This window comes from Globicephala melas, chromosome 7, assembly GCF_963455315.2.
Source record: "Globicephala melas chromosome 7, mGloMel1.2, whole genome shotgun sequence".
Classification (NCBI taxonomy): domain Eukaryota; kingdom Metazoa; phylum Chordata; class Mammalia; order Artiodactyla; family Delphinidae; genus Globicephala; species Globicephala melas.
The window spans coordinates 60,997,865-61,024,996 of NC_083320.1; the positions used below are offsets into that span (position 1 = coordinate 60,997,865).

General features: G+C 36.4%; 1 protein-coding gene across 3 annotated transcripts in view; it reads left to right on the forward strand.

The window, feature by feature from the left end:
* The window catches only part of TLK1 (tousled like kinase 1), a 155,949-nt gene that overhangs the window by 32,257 nt on the left and 96,560 nt on the right, over nucleotides 1-27,132 (forward strand). For all 3 annotated transcript variants that reach the window (XM_060302270.2, XM_030852100.3, XM_060302271.2), the window contains exon 2: nucleotides 13,655-13,773. In XM_060302270.2, the coding sequence (XP_060158253.1) occupies nucleotides 13,655-13,773 (119 nt within the window). The remainder of the gene's footprint in view (nucleotides 1-13,654; nucleotides 13,774-27,132) is intronic.

Here is a 27,132-nt window from a genome sequence, read left to right on the forward strand (position 1 = left end):
TAGCTTCAGGGAGAAAGCTGGAAGAGAGCTTATATTATATATATTATACATGCCAATGTTTATTGGGCACTTGCATTTTAGCATACATATATGGTCACATTTATTGACTACTAAGTGACAGATATAGTTCAGAACTCTTCATATTAACTTATTTTACTCTAACAACTATAAGGTACATACTTTTATTATCTCCATTTTATACATAAGGAAGCTGAAACATGGAGAGGTTAAGGAACTTGGCCATATTGACACAACTTATCTATCTGTGTGTGTGTTTTATTTTTGATGAAAGAAAAAGTAGCTGTCAAGACATTTTTTATTTATAAGAATAAAATTGAAATTAAATTATTCTCATGCTCCAAGGTTATGACAGTATAGAGAAGCATAAACGAGAACTCTATGCCTCACCTCTGGGGCAAGCTGCATATCATTATATGAAAATTCGGTCTCAGGTTGTCTGAATCCTTTGCTGGAAGGGTTATAATTAAAGTGTTTAAAATGACTTATCTTAAAGATAAGGTGAGGTATTAATCTGACTTGGAGTGATTCTAGATCAGACCTGTTTTCTCTTTACCACAGGCTTATGTAACTGAATGTGTATCAGTAGAATAGATTCAGAAACTTGGCTTTTTATACATACTCTTTTCAGTCATTCTAGGTGAAATATGTATGTGTACAATACATAAATATTTGTATGTGTAGTTAGATAGAATGGAGATATATATGGTTCAGAAATAGTTTAGTGAAACAGAATTAAATATAGAAACACACCTATGTTTATATCAGAATGTGACACATGACTAGAGATGTATTTCAGATCAGTAGGGAAAGGTTAAATTTGTGAGAAATTGTATGATATTTCCCTTTGGAAAAAATCCTAGATATGTACAGTTAAATTTTAAGTGAATTAAATGTCCAAATGTTAATATTTTAAATAATTATAAAAAATGTGGGTGGTATTTTTATTGGATTCCTAGGGGAGAAAGTATATTAGGAAATGTATAAACATTTAGAATATTTTATGCTTGTTTATTATAATGCATTGTTTTAGGTAGTATTTTAGAAATTGGAATTTGGACTGCTCTTGTGATAGGTCATTTAACATGTTCATTTAACTGCCAAAAAATTAGAACATTTGGTTTTAAATAGGAGATCAGACAGTGGAATAAATGATGAAATGCAATGTAGTCAACAAAAATAATAAGTATATCCACTAAGTATACAAAATACTGTATATGAACATAGATATGTTCTATTTATTAACCATGTTAGAGTGGATGTTTAAAGACGAGTCACAAATAATTCTGTAGTGTTAAACTTGTTGAATTCTTTTAGTTTCCTATACTTTCAAGTGCATTTTAAAAGCTAATGAAAAGGAATGATTTAAATGGAATATTTTATCTTGTTGAAATAATTTCTAACTTTATTATGGTATTTCTGTTTTTAATCTCTGCCTTGTCAGGCATAATGTGAAAAGTATTAATTGAAGAAAGACTTTACTGTTCTGTATAAATCAGCTTATCATATGTAATATGAAAAGTAACAATTAAAACCTGGAATGAATTAAAATATTTTCAGAGTAAAGGAAGTTTTAAATCTAAAAAAAATGAAGTAATGGCTGAGTAGCAGTTGAATCTAATATTAGAAAGGTCTTATTGAACAAACTCATTTCTTTTTGGTAACTGGTATTCTGGTTTTAACCTTTTGAAAACATGCTTTCTAGATATTTTTATTTTGTTTTGACTCTCTGCTAAGGAAGATGAAGACTTAAGGTACTTTAAAAATGAAATAATGAAAAATTGATTCATTGTCATAAAAAAGGTGCTATAACTATAAAGTAATGTTGACCAACCAGAGCTGCTAATATGTCCAAATACATGTGTCCTTTTTTAGACTGACCACCTTGGGAGGCCATACTTGTATAATAATTAACATTTATTGAGTGAGTTTGTGAGTGTGTGTGTGAAAGAGAAGAATAGAGAGAGGGAAAAAAAGTTATTAGAAGGGGCCATGACAGACTGCTCTAATGGGTCAAATTGTGGTTTTATTTATGTTGATTTCCCTAAAATTGTTCTTCATTAAATAGAATGTGATTGATCTCTAATTTGAGTAGTGACATCTCTTGTTATATGTTTTATGTGAAGTTTTGGGTTTACAGTAGATTTTGGGGAGCAGTGCAGTAAGAATAGTAGCATAATTAGGAGACAGGTGGTTGTATTTTGAGATGGGGTATTCTTTAAGGATGGTATGGTCTTTATAGTGCCTTTTATAATTTTTTTTTTTAACATAGAGTGGCTTTTGGGCAGCTCACTGCCATTTCTTTTTTTTTTTTTTAAATTAATTAATTTTATTTTTGGCTGCATTGGGTCTTCGTTGCTGCGCACGGCTTTCTCTAGTTGCGACGAGCGAGGGCTACTCTTTGTTGCGATGCGCGGGCTTCTCATTGCGGTGGCTTCTCTTGTGGAGCATGGGCTCTAGGCACACGGGCTCAGTAGTTGTGGCTCATGGGCTCTAGAGCACAGGCTCAGTAGTTGTGGCGCATGGGCTTAGTTGCTCCGCGGTATGTGGGATCTTCCCGGACCAGGGATCGAACCTGTGTCCCCTGTATTGGCAGGCGGGTTCTTAACCACTGCGCCACCAGGGAAGTCCCATTACATCATTAAATTTTGTCAACAAAATGTTTGTGGGAAGCTTTTCTCTCTTGTTATATAAACATCTACATGATTATGCCCAGTGGCCTACAGAGACTAAAATATTTATGATTAGGCTCTTTCCAAAGTTTGTGGTGTCCTCTGTTCTATAGCAGTGCTTCTCAAACTTGAATGTACCTAATTTTCTGAGGCTCTTGTTAAAATGTGGATTCTGATTTGGTAGGTCTGGAGTGGAACCCAAGATTTTGCTTTTCTTAAAAGCATCTGAGGTGATAACAGATGCTGCTGTCAGTGGACTGCATTTTGAGAAGCAAGGCTCTAGTATTCAAGGTTAGGTAGATTTTTAGACAGGTATGCTAATATTTGTTAAGCATCTGTTATGTGCCAGGAGTTATACCAGGGTCTTTTGGATATACTGACTCTTTAAAATATCACAAAAACTTCTTAGAAGGTGTTAAGGACCACAGTGGAGTTGGGAACCCTAGTAAGGGTTTTCAGTTAGAAGCTAATTGTTTTGTTTTCCCTTGAATGTACAACTTCCTCTGGGACCTCATGGAGGAGAAGAAGCTATACATCTAAGAAACAAAAACTATGGGAAACAAAATACCACATTGTTAGCTGGTACAAGTCAAAGTGGGGACTAATGTCCTCATCTTTCCTGCTAAATTCTATTGGGCCAGCAACCAGTTTCCAAGCCAAAGAGTGGACATAGTATATATAGCATATACATGTTTTGTAAACATTTTCTCTCAGTCTCTTGCTTGCCTTTTCATTTTTATAACCGTGTTTTTTGAACTAGCAAATTCAAATTTTTGATTAAATTTATCGTTTTCTTTTTTAAAAATTATTTTTTAAGAATTGTGGTAAAATATACATAAATAAAATTTACCATTTTAACCATTTTTAGATGTATGGTTCAGTGGCATTAAGTACATTCTGACGGTCCTACTGCCATCACCACCATATCTCCAGAACTTTATCTTCCCAAGCAAATCTCTGTACCCATTAAACACTAACTCCCTATTCCACCATGTCCCTCAGCCCTTGGCATCCATGATTCTACTTTCTGTCTCTGTGAATTTGACTACTTTAGGACTCTAGTATAATAGCCATGCTATTTTCCACAGTGACAGCACCAGTTTACATTTCCACCACCAACACACAAGGGTTCATACAGTATTTGTCCTTCTGTGTCTTGCATATTTCACTTAGCATAATGTCTTCAAAGTTCATCTACGTTCTAGTCAAAATTTCCTTTCCCTTTTATGTATATACTACATTTAATTTATTCATCCATTCATTCATTGGTGGACACTTAGGGTGCTCTTTCCTTTTGGCTATTGGGAATAATGCTATCAACATGGATGTACAAATATCTATTTGAGTCTTTGCTTTCACTTCCTTTGTGGGTGAAGCACACCCACATACACACACTCAGAGATGGAAGTTTCTGGATAATGTAATGATTCTATGTTTAATTTTCTGAGGAACTGCCATACTGTTTTCCACAGTGACTGCAGCAGTTTACATTCCCACCACCAACACACAAGGGTTCAAACTTCTCGATATCCTTGCTAACACTTGTTACTGTCTGTTTTTTGATAATAGCCATCCTAATGGGTGTGAAGTGGTATCTCATTGTGGTTTTAATGTGCATTTCCCTAATGATTAATGATATTAAGGATATCAGCTTTAGGTCTTTATGTTTAAGTATTTGATCCATTTTGAGTTAATTTTTGTATTCGGTGTTAAGGTAAGGGTTCAACTTAACATTTTTGCATGTGGCTATCCAATTTTTCAAATACCATTTGTTGAAAAAGCTTTTTTCCACATAGAATGGTCTTGGTGCTCTTATTTCTGGGCTCTCTATTTTATCCCATTGGTTTATATGTCTGTCTTTATACTAGACCATATATATATGTTTTGACTTTTGACAAAGCCACCAAGGCTATTTATTGGTGGATGCAGAATTTTGCTGTTTTTGTTTTTCAATGAATGGTGGTTAATAAAACAGGAAAACCACATGGGAAAAAATCCTTGCCCTCATACCATATGCAAATATTAATTTAGGATAAATCATGTACCTAAGCAGAAAAACATAAAACTTACAAAGATTGGGCTTCCCTGGTGGCGCAGTGGTTGGGAGTCCGCCTGCTGATGCAGGGGACATGGGTTCGTGCCCAGGTCTGGGAAGATCCCACATGCCGTGGAGCGGCTGGGCCTGTGAGCCATGGCCGCTGAGCCTGTGCATCCGGAGCCTGTGCTCCGCAACGGGAGAGGCCACAACAGTGAGAGGCCTGCGTACCACAAAAAAAAAAAAAAAAAAGAAAAAACTTACAAAGATTACTATGGTTTTTTTTTTTTTTTAGTTATTTCTGAGATATACATTTTAAAGTAATAACTAGAATTATGATTTATAACATTATACCAGAACATATAAGAGTTTTAGAAATTTCATGTAATGTCTGAAACATTATATTAACATATTTCCATACAAATAACCCAAAGAAAGTTTAGTATTGTTTTTTTGTTTGTTTGTTTTATACTGCAGGTTCTTATTAGTCATCAGTTTTATACACATCAGTGTATACATGTCAATCCCAATCGCCCAGTTCGGCACACCACCATCCCCATCCCACTGCGGTTTTCCCCCCTTGGTGTCCATACGTTTGTTCTCTACATCTGTGTCTCAATTTCTACCCTGCAAACCGGTTCATCTGTACTACTTTTCTAGGTTCCACATATATGCGTTAATATACAATATTTGTTATTCTCTTTCTGACTTAATTCACTCTGTATGACAGTCTCTAGATTCTTCCACATCTCTACAAATGACCCAGTTTTGTTCCTTTTTATGGCTGAGTAATATTCCATTGTATATATGTACCACATCTTCTTTATCCATTCATCTGTCGATGGGCATTTAGGTTGTTTCCATGACCTGGCTATTGTATATAGTGCTGCAGTGAACATTGGGGTGCATGTGTCTTTTTGAATTATGGTTTTCTCTGGGTATATGCCAAGTAGTGGGATTGCTGGGTCATACAGTAATTCTATTTTTAGTTTTTTAAGGAACCTCCATACTGTTCTCCATAGTGGCTGTATCAATTTTCACTCCCACCAACAGTGCAATAGGATTCCCTTTTCTCCACACCCTCTCCAGCATTTGTTGTTTGTAGATTTTCTGATGATGCCCATTCTAACTGGTGTGAGGTGATACCTCATTGTAGTTTTGATTTGCATTTCTCTAATAATTAGTGATGTTGAGCGGCTTTTCATGTGTTTCTTGGCCATCTGTATGTCTTCTTTGGAGAAATGTCTATTTAGGTCTTCTGCCCATTTTTGGATTGGGTTGTTTGTTTCTTTAATATTGAGCCACATGAGCTGTTTATATATTTTGGAGATTAATCCTTTGTCTGTTGATTCATTTGCAAATATTTTCTCCCATTCTGAGGGTTGTCTTTTCGTCTTGTTTATGGTTTCCTTTGCTGTGCAAAAGCTTTTAAGTTTCATTAGGTAGCATTTGTTTATTTTTGTTTTTATTTCCATTACTCGAGGAGGTGGATCATAAAAGATCTTGCTGTGATTTATGTCAAAGAGTGTTCTTCCTATGTTTTCCTCTAAGAATTTTATAGTGTTCAGTCTTACATTTAGGTCTCTAATCCATTTTGAGTTTGTTTTTGTGTATGGTGTTAGGGAGTGTACTAATTTCATTCTTTTACATGTAGCTGTCCAGTTTTCCCAGCACCACTTATTGAAGAGACTGTCTTTTCTCCATTGTATATCTTTGCCTCCTTTGTCATAGATTAGTTGACCATAGGTGTGTGGGTTTATCTCTGGGCTTTCTATCTTGTTCCATTGATCTATGTTACTGTTTTTGTGCCAGTACCACATTGTCTTGATTACTGTAGCTTTGTAGTATAGTCTGAAGTCAGGGAGTCTGATTCCTCTAGCTCCATTTTTTTCCCTCAAGACTGCTTTGGCTATTCGGGGTCTTTTGTGTCTCCATACAAATTTTAAGATGATTTGTTCTAGTTCCGTAAAAAACGCCATTGGTAATTTGATAGGGATTGCATTGAATCTGTAGATTGCTTTGGGTAGTATAGTCATTTTCACAATATTGATTCTTCCAATCCAAGAACATGGTATATCTCTCCATCTGTTGGTATCATCTTTTTTTTTTTTTTGCGGTACATGGGCCTCTCACTGTTGTGGCCTCTCCCGTTGCGGAGCACAGACTCCGGACGCGCAGGCTTAGCGGCCATGGCTCACGGGCACAGCCGCTCCACGGCATGTGGGATCTTCCCAGACTGGGGCACAAACCCGCGTCCCCTGCATCAGCAGGCGGACTCTCAACCACTGTGCCACCAGGGAAGCCCTGTTGGTATCATCTTTAATTTCTTTCATCCGTGTCTTACAGTTTTCTGCATACAGGTCTTTTGTCTTCCTAGGTAGGTTTATTCCTAGGTATTTTATTCTTTTTGTTGCAATGGTAAATGGCGCTGTTTCCTTAATTTCTCTTTCAGATCTTTCGTTATTAGTGTATAGGAATGCAAGAGATTTTTGTGCATTAATTTTGTGCCCTGCAATTTTACCAAATTCATTGATTACCTCTAGTAGTTTTCTGGTGGCATTTTTAGGATTCTCTATGTATAGTATCATGTCATCTGCAGTGACAGTTTTACTTCTTCTTTTCCAATTTGCATTCCTTTTATTTCTTTTTCTTCTCTGATTGCTGTGACTAGGACTTCTAAAACTATGTTGAATAATAGTGGTGAGAGTGGACATCCTTATCTCGTTCCTGAACTTAGAGGACATGCTTTTAATTTTTCACCATTGAGAATGATGTTTGCTGTGGGTTTGTCATATATGCCCTTTAGTATGTTGAGGTAGGTTCCCTCTATGCCCACTTTCTGGAGAGTTTTTATCATAAATCGGTGTTGAATTTTGTCAAAAGCTTTTTCTGCATCTGTTGAGATGATCATGTGGTTTTTCTTCTTCAGTTTGTTAATATGGTGTATCACATTGATTGATTTGCATATATTGAAGAATCCTGGCATTCCTGGGATAAATCCCACTTGATCATGGTGTATGATCCTTTTAATGTGTTGTTGGATTCTTTTTGCTAGTATTTTGTTGAGGATTTTTGCATCTATATTCATCAGGGATATTGGTCTGTAATTTTCTTTTTTTGTAGTATGTTTGTCTGGTTTTGGGATCAGGGTGATGGTGGCCTCATAGCATGAGTTTGGGAGTGTTCCTTCCTCTGCAAGTTTTTGGAAGAGTTTGAGAAGGATGGGTGTTAGCTCATCTCTAAATGTTTGATAGAATTCACCTGTGAAGCTGTCTGGGTCCTGGACTTCTGTTTGTTGGAAGATTTCTTTTTTTTTTTTTTTTTTTTTTTTTGCAGTACACGGGCCTCTCATTGTTGTGGCCTCTCCCGTTGTGGAGCACAGGCTCTGGAAGCACAGGCTCAGCTGCCATGGCTCACAGGCCTAGCCGCTCCATGGCATGTGGGATCTTCCTGGACCGGGGCACGAACCCGTGTCCCCTGCATCGGGAGGCGGACTGTCAACCACTGCGCCACCAGGGAAGCCCTGTTGGAAGATTTTTAATCACAGTTTCAATTTTATTACTTGTGATTGGTCTGTTCATATTTTCTATTTCTTCCTGGTTCAGTCTTGGAAGGTTACACCTTTCTAAGAATTTGTCCATTTCTTCCAGGTTGTCCATTTTATTGGCATAGAGTTGCTTGTAGTAGTCTCTTAGGATGCTTTATATTTCTGCAGTGTCTTTTGTAACTTCTCCTTTTTCATTTCTAATTCTATTGATTTGAGTCCTCTCCCTCTTTTTCTTGATGAGTCTGGCTAATGGTTTATCAATTTTGTTTATCTTCTCAAAGAACCAGCTTTTAGTTTTATTGATCTTTCCTGTTTTCTTTGTTTCTGTTTCATTTATTTCTGCTCTGATCTTTATGATTTCTTTTCTTCTGCTAACCTTGGGTTTTGTTTATTCTTCTTTCTCTAGTTCCTTTAGGTGTAAGGTTAGATTGTTTACTTGAGATTTTTCTTGTTTCTTGAGGTAGGCTTGTACAGCTGTAAACTTCCCTCTTAGAACTGCTTTTGCTGCATCCCATAGGTTTTGGATCGTCGTGTTTTCATTGTCATTTGTCTCTAGGTATTTTTTGATTGCCTCTTTGATTTCTTCAGTGACCTCTTGGTTATTTAGTAACGTATTGTTTAGCCTCCATGTGTTTGTGGTTTTTACGTTTTTTTCCCTGTAATTCATTTCTAATCTCATAGCGTTGTGGTCAGAAAAGATGCTTGATATGATTTCAGTTTTCTTAAATTTACTGAGGCTTGATTTGTGACCCAAGATGTGATCTATCCTTGAGAATGTTCCATGCGCAATTGAGAAGAAAGTGTAGTCTGTTTTTGGATGGAATGTCCTATAAATATCCATTAAATCTATTTGGTCTCTTGTGTCATTTAAAGTTTGTGTTTCCTTATTTATTTGCATTTTGGATGATCTGTCCATTGGTGTAAGTGAGGTGTTAAAGTCCCCCACTATTATTGTGTTACTGTCGATTTACTCTTTTATAGCTGTTAGCAGTTGCCTTATATATTGAGGTGCTCCTATGTTGGGTGCATATATATTTATAATTGTTATATCTTTTTCTTGGATTGATCCCTTGATCATTATGTAGTGTCCTTCCTTGTCTCTTGTAACATTCTTTATTTTAACGTCTATTTTATCTGATACAAGTATTGCTACTCCAGCTTTCTTTTGTTTTCCATTTGCATGGAATATCTTTTTCCATCCCCTCACTTTCAGTCTGTATGTGTCCCTAGGTTTGAAGTGGGTCTCTTGCAGACAGCATATATATGGGTCTTGTTTTTGTATCCATTCAGCAAGCCTGTGTCTTTTGGTTGGAGCATTTAATCCATTCACATTTAAGGTAATTATCGATCTGTATGTTCGTATGACCATTTTCTTTATTGTTTTGGGTTCATGTTTTTTTTGGTTTCTTTTTTTACGATATGCGGGCCTCTCACTGTCATGGCCTCTCCCGTTGTGGAGCACAGGCTCTGGACGCACAGGCGACCATGGCTCAGGCTCTGGACGCACAGGCGACCATGAGCGACCATGGCTCACGGGCCCAGCCACTCCGCAGCATGTGGGATCTTCCCGGACCAGGGTACGTGGGATCTTTTCAGACCAGGGCACGAACCCGTGTCTCCTGCATCGGCAGGCGGACTCTCAACCACTGCGCCACCATGGAAGCCGTTGGGTTCTTTTTTGTAGGTCCTTTTGTTCTCTTGTGTTTCCCACTTAGAGAAGTTCCTTTAGCATTTGTTGTAGAGCTGGTTTGGTGGTGCTGAATTCTCTTAGCTTTTGCTTGTCTGTAAAGCTTCTTATTTCTCCATTGAATCTGAATGAGATCCTTGCAGGGTAGAGTAATCTTGGTTGTAGGTTTTTCCCTTTCATCACTTTAAGTATATCATGCCACTCCCTTCTGGCTTGTAGAGTTTCTGCTGAGAAATCAGGTGTTAACCTTATGGGAGTTCCCTTGTGTGTTATTTGTTATTTTTCCCTTGCTGCTTTCAATAATTTTTCTTTGTCTTTCATTTTTGCCAATTTGATTACTATGTGTCTTGGCGTGTTTCTCCTTGGTTTATCCTGTATGGGACTCGCTGCATTTTTTGGACTTGGGTGGCTATTTCCTTTCCCATGTTAGGGAGGTTTTCGAGTATAATCTCTTCAAATATTTTCTCAGGTCCTTTTTCTCTCTCTTCTCCTCTGGGACCCCTATAATGCGAATGTTGTTGAGTTTAATGTTGACCCAGAGGTCTCTTAGGCTGTCTTCACTTCTTTTCATTCTTTTTTCTTTAGTCTATTCTGCAGCAGTGAATTCCACCATACTGTCTTCCAGGTCACTTATCCATTCTTCTGCCTCAGTTATTCTCATATTGATTCCTTCTAGTGTAGTTTTCATTTCATTTATTGTAATGTTTATCTCTGTTTGCTTGTTCTTTAATTCTTCTAGGTCTTTGTAAAACATTTCTTGCGCCTCCTTGATCTTTGCCTCCATTCTTTTTCCGAGGTTCTGGATCATCTTCGCTATCATTATTCTGAATTCGTTTTCTGGAGGTTTGCCTGTCTCCACTTCATTTAGTTGTTTTTCTGGGGTTTTATCTTGTTTCTTCATCTGGTACATAGCCCTCTGCCTTTTCATCTTTTCTATCTTTTTGTGAATGTGATTTTTGTTCCACAGGCTGCAGGATTGTAGTTCTTCTTCTACTGTCTGCCCTCTGGTGGATGAAGCTATCTAAGAGGCTTGATGGGAGGGACTGGTGGTGGGTAGAGCTGGCTGTTGCTCTGGTGGGCAGAGCTCAGTAAAACTTTAATCCGCTTGACTGCTGATGGGTGGGGCTGGGTTCCCTCCCTGTTGGTTGTTTGGCCTGAGGCAACCCAACACTGGAGGCTACCTGGGCTCTTTGGTGGGGCTAATGACAGACTGTGGGAGGGCTCACGCCAACAAGTAATTCCGAGAACTTCTGCTGCCAGTGTCCTTGTCCCCACGGTGAAACAGAGCCATCCCCCCACCTCTGCAGGAGACCCTCCAACACTGGCAGGTAGGTCTGGTTCAGTCTCCCCAGGGGTCACTGCTCTTTCCCCTGGGTCCTGATATGCAAACTACTTTGTGTGTGTCCCCCAAGAGTGGAGTCTCTGTTTACCCCAGTCCTGTTGAAGTCCTGCAATCAATTCTCACTAGCTTTCAAAGTCTGATTCTCTAGGAATTCCTCCTCCCATTGCCAGACCCCCAGGTTGGGAAGCCTGATGTGGCGCTCAGAACCTTCACTCCAGTAGGTGGACTTCTGTGGTATAAGTGTTCTCCAGTCTGTGAGTCACCCACCCAGCAGTTATGGGATTTGATTTTACTGTGATTGCGCCCCTCCTACCATCTCATTGTGGCTTCTCCTTTGTCTTTGGATGTGGGGTATCTTTTTTGGTGAGTTCCAGTGTCTTCCTGTTGATGATTGTCCAGCAGCTAGTTGTGATTCTGGTGTTCTCACAGAGCACGTCCTTCTACTCTGCCATCTTGGTTAAATCCACTATGTTTTTTACTTTGGGACATGCAAAGTTTTCTTGGAAAGAATAGATAAATAATAACTGTAAATAGAAAAATTAGATAATTTTCACTTCACCAAAATTAGACACTTCTGCTTGTCAAACATTAGGAAGAAAATGGAAAAAAAAATCAGAGCCTTGGAGCAAATGCTCTTCTTATCTATCTGTCTATCATCTGACAATGACTGTTTCTGATGTAATAGCAGAATCAGAAAAAAATTGGAAGTCCTGGTGGTACTTGAAAGTACATTGTCAGGAGTATACTTATAATAGAAACCAGATTTCAGGGACTTAAGGAGGATAGGGCTATAAATCACTAGTTCAAGGAAAGGATTAAATGATAATATTAATAGCATGAAATTCAAGCAAAAGTTCTTTTGTTTTTGTTTTTTCCTTTTCAAAGACATAAACAAGGCAGAAGGAGGCAGGGAGGGACAAGATGCAAGGGGGGGTTACATGCAAATGCAAGATTCCTTGAATATCAAGAAGGAATGGGATCAAAAGCAAGAACCGTAGGCTTTAGTTTTTTGAAGGAAGCTACCTTTTTGTCTAAGATGGAAGAATGAGGAATGGCCAGGGAAGATATATGCAGGTACAGGAATGCTAATAAACATGGAAGGATGGCCATTATCCATGTAGTCCTCTATCCAGATGAAGATGGAAGGTAATGAAGGGAACTTTAAAGGGTAAGATCTATAGGAATAGCTCTTAACCTTTAGGAGAGGAATGTCAGGGTACATGGAAGTGGTCTAGTGTAATTTATAAATGCTCCCCATGTGATTCTGAATTCTGATAATATCCTCCCTACTCCCTTTGAGAACCAATTATTTATGTCAGTTCTAAGGTTTTATCAGTAGAGAATTAGCAGACATGGTAAAATAATTTTTAAGAGTTTAATTGAACTTTAACTAGAATTTGTGGTGCTTTAGTTTGCATAGTAGCACTTACAGGAGGGCACTCATTTTTCCCCCTTAATCTTCAGGGTTATTGTTTAATAATAGATGTTACCTCAGTTATCTGCTTAATATTTGTGTGTGTTTTTTGTCTGTCTGATAGAAACTGAAAACTATCAATTGTACAAAAAATTATGGGGATGTGACAGTAATAAGAATCTTCCCAGTTTAAAATTAGTTAGATAAAGTATATATAAGCAAAATAAGCAATAATACCACTTAGTGCCAAAATTCTGTATCAGCTTAGAATAGGGAGATTGCATTATGAGAAGTGGTATTTTTCAGGCTATGGACCTGGGTCCATTAATGGCTCATGAAATCCGTTTAATAGCTCACAATCAGTGTTTTTCCTTTTTAATGGACTAGAATAGACTAGAAAATATTGGAGTATACTGCATACTGTAAGAAATATTTGTGGAACTTTTAATATATGTATGTATGTGTTTACTGATTTGGGTGAAAATATATGTCTTAATGTAGATTGCAGTCAAAAGTATTGGAGGGGCTTCCCTGGTGGCGCAGTGGTTGAGAGTCCGCCTGCCGATGCAGGGGACATGGGTTCGTGCCCCGGTCCGGGAATATCCCACATGCCGCGGAGCGGCTAGGCCCGTGAGCCATGGCCGCTGAACCTGCACGTCTGGAGCCTGTGCTCCACAACGGGAGAGGCCACAACAGTGAGAGGCCTGCGTACCGCAAAAAAAAAAAAAAGTATTGGAAATCCACCATCACCATAGATTATTTTGATAAATAAGTGTGGACATTATAAAAATCTTTAAGTCCTTACTTTCATTTGTTTTTAGAGTTCACTAAGTTTATATTTACATCTGAACTAATTACATACACATATTTTGTGATGTGTGTATATAAATACATATATATGTATGTGCATGTACTTTTGTTTTTTTTTTATCTTAATAGGTGCAATGGATGAGCTTCATAGTCTGGATCCAAGAAGGCAAGAATTATTGGAAGCTAGATTCACAGGAGTTGCAAGTGGGAGCACTGGGAGCACGGGCAGTTGCAGTGTTGGAGCTAAAGTGAGTAAAATTGTAATCTTTATTTGACATTTTTTCCTTGTATTAAATGATATAAAATATATTTTGTAAAGGATCCCTACATACGTACTTAACAGCAAATTATACTTACTATAATTTTTATAATGTGTAGAAAAAAATCCAGTGTTTTTATACCTGATTTCTAGTATAGCATAATATATTTTGGGGTATTATGTTATAGCATAATAGGTTATAGGTTTCAGGGGTAAAAAGGAGCTTGGTAGATTGTACTGCCTTTCTCCCATTTACATAATTTTTACCTCTCCTGTCCTTTGTTTTTGCTTCTTCCTTGCCTCATCACCCATGTTTCTACTGTGTGTTCCTATCTGTACACTAATCCACTGCTGCTCACTGCTGCATAAAATTAATAGTGTATCTGTTGGGCCTTCCAGTGGTAGATATCAGGTTGTCTCCAACTCCCCACTACCTCACACTGCAGTGAATTTCTTGTAATTGTTCCCTTCTGGAACTTTGTGAGCATTTGTTTAGAATATATTCCCAAGAGCAGAATTGATAAGGCATAGGGTATGTATAGATTTAAATTGAATAAACAGTGCAAGATTGCTATTCAGAACAGTTGTATAAAACTAATAAAACTAACCTGCACTCTTAACAGATTAGTTTTATACAACTGTTTCTATATCTCCATATCCCAGAAACACTTGGCGTCATCCAGATTCCTCATTTTTGATAGTCCAGTTGGTACAAAATAATGTATCTTTGTCTTACTTGTACCACCAATTATTTTGAGCATTTCTTCAATGCTTGTTAGCTTTTTGGGAGTCTTATAAATTGTTCCAGTTCTTTGCCTGTTTTTCTGTCAGAATTACTTTCTTTTTCAAACTGATTTTCCCATGTTCCTTGTATATTCTACATATTTATTCCATATTGATTACATACAGTGCAAATAACTTCTGCCATTTTGTCGTGTCTGTTAACTTTGTTCATGGTATCCATCATTGTACAGAAGTGTTTAATTTTGTTGTATTCAGACTCACCAATTTTTTTGCTTTATGGTCTGTACCTAAGGAAAATAGTCGTCACCATTAACCATCTGGGTCAAGTAGACCTTTTTGCTATGTTTATATTTTGTTATTTTACCAATTTACAACAATAAGAATAAAACTATAATGAAAAACAACTTTATTAGAAATTTTAATATGAATTGAAACATACTGAAAAATCACTTTGTATCAAGTAAATCTTGGTGCACAGACATCATAAAAGATGAAGGATATTGTTATGTGTCCTTTGAGCATAATGAAATGGTCCAAATTCTTGTTGCAGAATATTGTATGGTGAAGTCCTTCAGTTGAACGACTTAACTGATGAGAATACCATGTTTCCCTTTTTTTTTCCCCTTAGAAATATATTGTCCAATTCATTGATTCTTGAATTTGAGAAAATTCATCTAGGATACTGTTATTTGAAGACTCAGATTTCATTTATATAGTCAGTGTCACCATCATCAGTTTTAGGTGCTGTTATCTCTTTGTATTTATTTTCTGATTTGTCTAATTATAAATTGTTTTCTGTCATTTTCTTCTCTTGATTATCTTAAGTGGAAAATGAAAATTTCTTAATTCTCAGCTGGAGTCAATGAAAGCTAAAATCAGACTCCAAAGATGGTTTCTTAGTCATTTATACGTTTTTGAAAGATGATGTGGTACTTTGGGCAAGGCAAGAAGACAACTAAAAGATCATAATTTATTTGACTATTGCATCGTCCTTTTAGGTCATTAAATCTGTGTTGTTTTTCTATTTCTACTATAATAAATTATCACTAAGTTGCTCAAAACAGTACAGGTTTATTATCTTACGGTTCTGTAGCATCAGAAGTCTGACACCGCTCTCATTGGGCTAAAATCAAGGTGTCTGCAAGGCTGCATTCCTTTCTGGGGGCGCTAGGGAAGGATCTTTTTGCCTTGCCTTTTCCAGATTTGAGAGGCTGCCTGCATTCCTTGGGTGGTGGTTTCCTTCCTCCATCTTCAAAGGCAGCAATGTTGTATCTCTCTTACGGTTCTTTGGCAGTCACATGTTTTGGACCATAGCCTATTTTAAGTACTCATGTGATTAGATTGGGCCCACCCCAATTTGGATAACCTGGTATAATTTCCCCAACTCAAATTTCTTATCCTTAATCACATCTGCAAGTCCCTTTTGCCATGTAAAATAACATTCACAGATTCTGCTGTTTAGGGCATGGACATCACTGGGAGGCCAATATTTTGCCTATCATACCATCATTCTTCCATTTTCTTTTTATTTTAGTGGTTTTTCTTTGCATTAGCATAGTTGGGAATAATTGATGAACAGTGATAAGTAATGACGAGTTCCTAGGATGGTGTAATAACAAAATATAGGAAAAGTAAGATCAGTAAGATCCCATAATGTATTGTAGATTGATGAAAGGCCAGTGGACATCTGGTAGTTAATTGCAAGCTAGAATGTGTTTTATTCTATTAAAAATAAATCTTAGTTTTATTCTATGGATTATCTCTAAGAAAGAATAAAAGTCCTGAAATATTATTATAAACAGAATTACTTGAAAAAGAAGCTAAAAAACTAAAATTGGGTCCAGTGGACTCTGATGGTATTCTAAAAGTTAAATACTTCTTCCCTACCCCTGAGGCACAAAAGATATTCTACAGCTTTTATTAATTGTACAGTTTTACTTTTATATTTACTCTTTAGTCCGAGGCCTTATCTTTTACATAGTATTGATAGAGATCGAGTTTTATTTTTCTCCATGTAGTAAACCAGTTTTCTCCACAATGCTTCTTAAATTATCCATATTTTCCCACTGACTTGTGCTGGCACCTGTATCATATATTAAGTTGCCATGTGTATATACCAATCTGTGTCTGAGATTTCTCTAATGTTCTGGTGGTCTCTCTGTGTTCTTGTGCCAGTATCACATAAAAAAGAATACAGTTGTATTTTGGTATGTCTTCTTTATATGGTAGAGCAAGTCTCTCCTTTAATCTTCTTTTGTAAGGTTGACCTAATTATTTATGGATCTTTATTCCCTCATATAAAATTTGAGCATCTCTTTATTTGCTTGTTAGCATTTGGGGATTATTCTTCTGTAATAACTTATTTGTATCTTTTTCCTTAAAAGATTCAAATGGAATTTTTATTCTGAATGCATTGAATTTATAGATTAATTTTGGGAGTACTGAAATCTATAAGATTAGATTGTCCCATCCAAGTACATGAAATGTCTTTCCATTTGTTCAGTTCTCTCTGTAGAGGTCTTAAGAATTCTTGGCTAGTTTTTATGAATTTTGGGGGCTTATTCCTGGATACTTTAAAGTTTTTGTGGCTGAAGTATTTTCTGTTATATTTTCTAGTTGGCTATTGCTGACCTAGAATTTTTAAAAATTTTTATAGGCTGGTCTTGTATGTAGCAGTCTTGCTTTTGGTCTCTTATTGGTTGTACTACTCTGTTGATTCTCTAGGTTTCTCTAAGACAAATAGTTATCTTCCCCCAATTTTTTTTTTTTATATTTATCATGAGCTTCAGTACTATGTCTTGTTGAGAAGGAATCATCTAAAGTTTCTCCATTAAGTGTTGTGTTTGTTACAGGTTTTGTGTATATAACCATGACCAAATTACAGAAGAACTTTTCTGTTACTGGTTAGTTAAGAAGTTTCTGTTTGTTTTAAAAATAATAAGTATAACAAATTTTAAAAAAAGTTGAAGTTGGCATTGCTGTGATAAACCCTACTTGGTTATGATACACTATTTTATTTATTTATTCATTTTTGGCTGTGTTGGGTCTTCGTTGCTGCACATGGGCTTTTCTCTAGTTGTGGCGAGCAGGGGCTACTCTTCATTGCAGCGTGCGGGCTTTTCACTGTGGTGGCTTCTCTTGTTGTGGAGCATGGGCTCCAGCCGTGCAGGCTTCAATAGTTGTGGCATGTGGGCTCAGTATTTGTGGCTCGTGGGCTCTAGAGCACAGGCTCAGTAGTTGTGGTGCATGGGCTTAGTTGCTCTGTGGCATGTGGGATCTTCCTGGACCAGGGCTCGAACCCACGTCCCCTGCATTGGCAGGCAGATTCTTAACCACTGTGCCACCAGGGAAATCCCTGATACACTATTTTAAAAAATACTTTATTAGGGTACTTCCCCGGTGGTCCAGTGGTAGAGAATCGGCCTTCCAGTGTAGGGGACGCAGGTTCGATCTCTGGTCGGGGAACTAAGATCCCACATGCTGTGGGACAAATAAGTCTGCACGCCACAACTACTGAGCTCACGCGCCTCAACGAGAGAGCCTGCATGCCACAAACTACAGAGCCCATGCGCTCTGGAGCATGCACGCCACAACTAGAGAGAGAAAACCCGCACGCCACAACTAGAGAGAAGCCCATGCACTGCAATGATGTCCCAACGGAGCCAAAAGAATAAAGATAAATAAATATTAAAAAATACTTTTGGATTTAATACATGATTAACTATTTTAGTTAGGATTTTTACATATATGCTTATAAGAGAAATAGATGCACAGACCTGAAGAGTAATAATTTAGTGAGTTTTGACAAATGTGTACACTCGTAGTAATCCATGTTCCTTTTAAGGTACAGAACATTTTCATCACTTTACCTTGTCTGTTTTATAAAACAGTGTCACACTAGCTAGCCCCATAAAATGAACTGCTGCTTCTTTCACTATTTTCAGTTTTTTCAACATCCTGTATGTGGTACAAAATGTTCATGGGAAGATGAGTAGACATTTACCTGTAAAACTGTCTTGGCCTGGGGTTTTTTGCAAGGAAGGTCTTTCACTACCATTTAAATTTCTTTAATATTACTTAGTTTATTAATCTATTTCAATTAAGCTTTTCAAACTTATTAGTGTATGGTTATAACACTTTAAAAAATCTCCTTTGTTATTTCATTTCCGTTTATTCTTTCAGTTCTCCTTTTCTGTTCATTCTTGCCAGAGCTCTGACTAATCAAAGAAACAGATATTGGTTTTAATCTATTTCACTTTTTTTCCCCCCATTGATTTCTATCATCATAATTTACTTGTTACTTTGGATTTGCTTCGTGGCTGTTCTTCCAGCTGTTGAGTTGAATGAATCAGATTATTTATTTATTTATATAAAGACAGAATTAACATACGATAAAATGTATAGATTTTAAGTGTTTGGTTATGAGAGCCCCCCCCATGGTTTTTATTAAGTAATGTATAATTTACATAGGGTAAAATTCACCCCTTTTCATCATACAGTTCTGCTATGAGTTTTGTGAATGTATACAATTGTGTAACTCCCACCACAATTAAGATATAAAATAGTTCCCAAAATACTCCCCGGTGTCCTTTTGCACTCTACCCCTTTAGGTTGCCTCTGGCAACCACTGATCTGTTTTCTGTTTTTATAGTTTTGCCTTTGCAAGCATGTCATATAAATGGGGTAAGTATTGTAAATATGTAGCCTTTTGAGTCTGACTTTTTATAAGTTAGCTTAATGCATTTCTTTGAGATTCATTCATGTTGTTGTAATGTTACCAATAGTTACTTTTTATTATTTAATAGTATCCTATTGTATAAAATATACAATTTTTAAAAAAATTTTTACTGAAATATAGTTGACTTACAATGTTGTGTTTCAGATGTACAGCAGATTCAGTTATACATACATATATATGTATAATATATTCTTTTTTAGATTCTTTTCTATTATATGTTGTTATAAGATATGGAGTACAGTTTCCTGTGCTATACAGTAGGTCCTTGTTGATTATCTATTTTTTATATAGTAGTGTGTAAAAGTATACCGCAGTTCTTTTTAATCCATTTCTTCTAGATAAGGAACATTTAGGTTACTTTCAATATTTTAAGAATTACAGGTAAAGCTACTATAAACATTTGTATATTCCTTCCTCTTAGATTATTAGTTATTTTGAGCTATTCTTTTGTTACAGACTTATAATTTATTGTATTACATTTTCAAAATATAGTTCATATGGCATCAATCCTGAAATGTGCCCTGTTTTATAAACATTTCATATCTAATAGCTCCTAATTGTATTTAACTGTGATTATTGATGTATAAATTTCAGCTTTATGCATTTCAGCTTGTAGTTTATCAGTTTTTGCTTGATGTATTTTGAGGCTATATTTTCACATGCATATATCTTCTTTTTGTTTCATGACTATAATTTTTTTTTAAATACTTGTTTTTTTCAAATCTTAAGAATACTATCCTCAACTTTCTTTTGGTTCATGTTAGGTATATGTTTTTCTGTTCTTTAATTTTTATTGTTTTTAAGTGTGTTTCTTGTAGACAATATGTCAACTTTTTTTGATGGAATATGAGCATTTTTATCTCTTAAATGGTGGGTTTAGTCCATTATAATTATTTTTATTTTCTGACTTGGTTCTGCCATCTATTGGCTGATATCTTCTAATCGTACTTGACTTTTAATCCCTTCTACTCGTTGCTTTCCATTGGACAAATGGAGTTTTTCCTGATGTTTTAAAGTTACATATTCTAGTTTTGGTTTTATGATGACACTCTATACCCATTTTTTAATTTCTGTTCTCTCAAACTGATATTTATGCATTCCTGCAGGGTCTCCCCTCCTACCCCCGGTTTTTGTTTGTTTGTTTGTTTTGTTTTGTTTTGTTTTTTTGTGGTATGCGGGCCTCTCACTGTTGTGGCCTCTCCTGTTGCGGAGCACAGGCTCCGGACACACAGGCTCAGCGGCCGTGGCTCACGGGTCCAGCCGCTCTGTGGCATGTGGAATCTTCCCGGACCGGAGCACGAACCCGTGTCCCCTACATTGGCAGGCGGACTCAACCACTGCGCCACCAGGGAAGCCCTTTTGTTTGTTTTTAAACAACATTTTACTTTGAAAAAAATACTATACCTTTAGAAAAATTGAAAATACTTTACAAAGAATACTAGTATACTCTATCTAGATTTAAGAAAGATAAATATTTTTGCCAATTTTATGCTTATGTATACATACACATCTCTACCATCTCTCTCTAGTATCACTGTGGTCTCTGTGCTGAATGTGAACAGACCTTTTCAAAGAGCCCTGCTTCATTTTAGTGGGGAATGGTACTTAGGAACCAAGCTAGGTATGCTTATTGTTATGTGGCAGTCTCTTAGAAGAATGTTACCTAATGTAGAAGGAATATAGAATCAGAAAATCAACACAGTATTTCCTAGTATAATTATTGATTAAGGTAAGGATAATCAATGGATGCTAAAACCATTTAGTAAAATGTTTTGGAGAACAGTGTTTTACAGGGTCTCAAAGTTTCACTCTATAGATTAGTTATTAATTATAAAAGAGAAAATATGCCTTTAAAAAGGAGAGATTTGTTGGTTACCACCATAATAGGTAAGGTCAAGCTTTGCATTGGCAGTGTCACAGAGAGCCTGACATTATATGTATCCTGAGGGTGATGCAATAGGAAGAACACTCATCACCTGTAGTTTTCATGCTGGAAATGTTTGATTTGAATTTAATCATGAGGAAATACTCCTGGGACATCCTGCTGGCCTGGATTCTTTAAATGAAGAACAAAGGGAAGCAGAGGGACTGTTCTAGGTTGGATGAGACGAAAGAGACTTAGTAGCCAAATGCAATGTGTGAATCCGTGGGTTCTAATTTGCTCCTGGATTGGGAGAAAAACAGTTTTAAATGACATTTTTGAGACAGCAGGGGAAATTTGAGTATGGACTGTATGTTGGATGATGATATTGAATTAATGTTGGTTTTACTGTTCTTTGGGGGGTAAGCTTGTATTTTAAAAATATTCATTTAAATTTAAAAACACGTGTAGGCCCGTGCACAGCACTGATGACCCAACACAGCCATAAATAAATAAATAACGGTAAAGCTTATAGAATGTAATGTAGTGGTGAGCAATGACTCTTACAGTGTTTTTATTTAAATTGATGGTGATAATGTGCCTGTGAAATGCAGTATTAATAGGGGCAAATTTTAATAATAGTGACACCGGGAGTTTGTAATGTGGAAATAAAAGCATTTGAAGGATCATATTTCTGATAGTGATCATGCTCTGGGAGAAGAGGAACAGCGGAGAAAGGTAAGAAAATCATCTAGGACTACAGAATAATTCATTAATTTGTCTATAGAGAAGAATAGGGTTATATGTTTGCTAAAAGTAGGAAAGTAATAAGGAAAGTAATAAGCACAAGCAACAGAGATACTGTACATAGAACTTTTACTGTGATAGGGTATAGGAGGAGGAACAAAAAGAAATTTAGTCTAATAAAAGTGAGGAAGAGAGAAAGAGCAAACAAAAATATTCTATTTTTACCTGCGATTATATAATATGGAAGAAATAAAGCCAAGTATATATTATGATAATAAATGAGAATCCATCTTTAGGCTGTTGACAGGAAACATCCCCCCAAAATGACAAAGATTGGAAGTAACTGGAAAGAAAATAGTTCCGATAATCATAAAGTAAAAGAAAGTAGAATTAAATACAAATTTGAGATCAGTTTCTCCCCAACTTCAGACCCTTCCAAAGACTTCCCATCACATTTAAAATAAAATTCAATGCTCTAAGTAGACCTTCTGATCTAGTTCTAGACTACCCTATTCAACTAATAACTGTCCCACTACTGCACTCACACTGGTTTATTTGCCATTTGCCTCAAACACACTTATCTCTCACTGTATTCAAGCTTCTGCTCAAATGTCACCTCTTTACAGTGGCATTCTTTGACTGCTCTATGTATAAGTATGATACCTATACCACTCCCCTTTCTCTACTTAGTTTTTTTAAAGTACTTATTGGTTCCTTTTATATTACTAAATATTTATATGTTTGTTTATTGTCTGTTTCCCTTCTTATAACATAAACTTCATGAGCACTTGGACCTAAGTGTTTTTTTTTTCTCACTGCTATATCCCTAGCATCTACAACAATACTAAGGCCCTCAATAATTATTTTTGAATGCATGAATGAGTATCAAATGAAACAGTCTTCAAAACCAAACGCCTGAATGAAACAAAGGTAGATTCTTTTTAAGGACTAAGCATCCATAAAAAAGATATGACAGTTATAAACTTTTATATAGCAAACAGTTCTAAAAATACATGGTAAATTTATTAAAATACAGCTATATTGAGGGATTTTAATATAATTCTTCTGGATTTTGACTGTTCAAACATATATAAAAGAGCAAGGCTATACAGGATTTGCACAATATGATTATAAGCTTGATTTGATAGATACACACAATCAATACTCTTTATTCAACTTATTTGTGACTTCAAAACCAATACTTGCATTGCTTTTGCTGGTCATTCACGGGCCTGTGCATATGCAGAGTGGTGAAAAATTTGAGTCGCCTGAGGCTGAATAAAGTGACCCTCTGCCTACATTTTCAGCTCTCATACTGTAAACAAGTATTCTTTTCTCAGTTTACTTAATGCCATGTTTTTCACATTTTTGTGCTTTTCGTTGGTAGTTTTACTGTTTAAAATAGTCCCTCAGGGTAGTAGTCAAGTGTTATCTAGTGTTCTAAGCACAAGAAGACTGTGATGTGCCTTAGGGGGAAAATATGCTTGTTAGATTAGCTTCATTCAGGCATGAGTTACAGTGTTGTTGGCCATGAATTCAATGTGAATGAATTGACAGTACGTATTAAACAAGGGGTCTTTAAACAGAAACACAGTTTTATATAAAACAATGTTATGGGGACTTTCTTGGTGGTCCAGTGGCTGAGAATCTGCCTTCCAATGCAGGGGACGTGGGTTTGATCCCTGGTCAGGGAACTAAGATCCCACATGCTGCGCGGCAACTAAGCCTGTGTGCCACAACTAGACAGCCCGCACGCCGCAACTAGAGAGAAGCCCACAATGGAGACCCGGCACAGCCAAAATATATATATATATAAAAAAACAAAAAACAAAACAATGTTATGTGTTGATTGGTTGATGAACTTGTGACGAGAAGGTTGCCGGAACCTAATCCTGTATTTTCCTTAACATCAAGGATTCACCATTTGCTAATTCAGTGTTTATAACTGATAACAAAAATTGGAAGAGAAAGAATTGTTATTCTATCATATGCCACTTTTTTTTCTTATCCCAAGCCTACTTCACCTGTTAATTTTACTTGCCACAGATCCTTGTGGCATGAGTTTGTGGCTCTGTTGCAGGAATACAGATAGGAGGTAAAGGTAAATGTTATAAATTGTACTGCTGTAAAATTATAGTGTAGCTAACATGTTGGGAGAAGGAGGAAATGTAAATATTTTATTTTACATATTAAGGAGTCATACACAGTTTAAAGTTAAAGAAAAAAAAGTTTGTTTATTATTTGAAGTGAAAGTAACTGAAGATTTGAAAATAAAAATATATCGGGAAGAAGGGGAAGTTGTGATGCCAGTGAGCTAAATTCTTCATCTTTTATGGAAAGGTCAATAAAGAATTATTGAAATGTAGTACATCCAGTGGAATACTCTGCACCTGTTTGAAAGAAAGGAAGTAGCAAAGGAAAAGGGGAATGAAGAAGCTATGTATTGATTTGGAATTTTTCCAACATAAAGAGAAAAGAAAGCGATGTGGGACGGTCTGCATAACGTTATCTTTTGAGTAAGAAGGGAGGAATCAATGAACGTATATTTAATTTGTTAGTGTAGACATACAGCCTTAGAAAGATGATAAGAAATGAACTGAAGTAGTTTGTTTGCATTACCTATTGAAAATTTTAATTAAAAACAATTTTTTTAAAAAGTTGTTGCCTCTTGGACTTTCCCTGGTGGCGCAGTGGTTAAGAATCCACCTGCCAATACAAGGGACATGGGTTCGAGCCCTGGTTTGGGAGGATCTCACATGCCGCAGAGCAGCTAAGCCCGTGCGCCACAGCTACTGAGCCTGTGCTCTAGAGCCTGACCACAACTACTGAGCCTGAGTGCCACAACTACTGAAGCCCATGCGCCTAGAGCCTGTGCTCCACAACAAAGAGAAGCCACCACAATGAGAAGCCCACGCGCTGCAAGGAAGAGTAGCCCCCCACTCGCCGCAACTAGAGAAAGCCCGTGCGCAGCAATGAAGACCCAACGCAGCCAAAAATAAGAAGTTAATTAATTAAGTTAATTAAGTTAAATTAAAAAAATGTTGCCTCTGAATAGTAGGACTAATGCGGGAGGGAAATATTTATATTTCTGTAATGAAATGTTTTCTATGTGCCTGTGTTGCTTTTATATTTTAAAAAATGTCTCATGAATGTCTGCAAAAAAAACAGCTCTATTCTCGCTTTGAAGGCTTCAAAAGTCTGTGTGTGCTTGCATGTGCACATACTGTATGTCTGAATGTATAAATGATTATGTACTATATTTTGTCACACTCCCCCCCAACTGTGCTCTCTTTTCCTCAATAACTTGAAACTTTTTGTATTGAGATATAATTCACATACCATAAAATTGACCCTTTTAAGGTGTACTTTTCAGTGGTTTCTGGTATATCACAAAGCTGTGCAGCCATCACCACTAAGTCCAGAATATTTTTATCACCCCAAAAAGAAATCTTATAAACATTCACAGCAGCTCCTCACTCCCCTGCTTTCCTACCCTACACTTCACCCCCTGGCAACCACTAGTCTACTTTCTGTCTCTATGGATTTTTCTCTTCTGAACATTTCATATAAATGGAATCATAGTACATAGCATTTTGTGTCTGGCTTTTTTAACCTGGCATAATATTTTCAAGGTTCATGAATCTTGTATGTATTAATACTTCATTTCTTTTTATAACTGAATGTTTCATTGTATTGATGTGTGTCACATTTTGTATATCCATCAATTGGTGGACATTTGGGTTGTTTCCATTTTTGACGTGAATAATGCTGCTGTGAACACTCTGATACAAGTTTTTGTGTAGACATATGTTTTCAGTTCTCTTAGTTATGTACCAAGGAGTAGAATTACATCACTGTGATAATCACACAGGAAAGAAAAATAGACCAGTGGAACAGAATAGACTTCAGCAGCAGAGCCATTCATATATAGTAACTTGATATATGACAAAGGTGACACAGCAGTGCGGTGTGGAAAGGGTCGTCTTTTATAATAGATGATGCTGGATCAGTTGGATATCCACATGGGGAAAAAACAACAACTCGACCTTCATTTCTTGCCATGATAGAAAAATCAATTCCAAGTGACTGTAGATCTAAATGTGAAAAATAATAAAGCTTTAATAAGAATAATGACAGATTTCATAAATAGGTCACAAAAGGCTCTAGCCATAAAGGAAACCATTTGATAAATGAAACTGTGTTCAGATGATACCAATGTATGAGTGAAAGGCCAAGTCATAGAGGATTCATACCAAGGATGTGTAAAGAATTCCTACAGATCAAGAAGGAAAAGACATACAATCCATGGTCAGAGTTTTAAAAGTCAACTTGTCCTACCAAGCCTATAATGAAAATTAGTAGAAGCATGCCCCATTCTTTTAACCCTACATTTATTCTTCATAGAGGCAGTCCTTCTCACCTGTAGCTTTTTATTTATTATACTATATATGTTTTGTTTTATTTATGTCTGTATTTCTAAGTAAGACTATTATAGTTCTTTGTCTTTTTTTCTTTTTTTTCAGTTTTAGATATTTATTGACTTCCTGTTATAGAAGATGAGGCGTTAACTCTTAAATGATCCAACCCTCTACCCCTGTAGAAATACTCAAACTTCCCTGACCCTATCCTGATTTAGAAATATTTTAGTTTTGGGTTAGGTCATTATTTCATTGTTTATGTTATGACTAAATTTTATTCACAGCTGTGAGATTCCATGATTACGTTTCTTCTTTTTTACAACTTTTTGTTTTTCCTAGAGTTGATTTATTTCTTTAGTTTGTTAGTGTTCAGCGTAAGCATCCAGCAGAGGTGTGTAAACCTCTCATTTTCAAATATAAATTTATTTATTTTATTCTTATATTTCTGTAGACATACCCCTGAAATCTTCCATTCTTCCATTCTTACCTAGGCTAGTTACTCTCTGTTTCTTCTGGGTGCCTGTCATCCTGGAATCCCTCTTCTTTATCATCATGGAAATTCTTTTTGTGTCTGTCCCATGTTTGAGCTCCTGTTTCTTATATGCCATATTTTCCTCTTTCTTGGTTTATTCTTTTGTTTTGGTGGAGCAGATTCTCTAGTCACTTCCTGAGAAAAGGTAAATGGGTAGTCAGATTTTTGAGACTTTGCATATTCTCTTCTTCCCACTTGGTTGTTAGTTTGGGTGTAGAATTCTAGGTTGGAAATCCTTTTTTTTTTTTTTTTTGCGGTACGCGTGCCTCTTACTGTTGTAGCCTCTCTCGTTGCGGAGCACAGGCTCC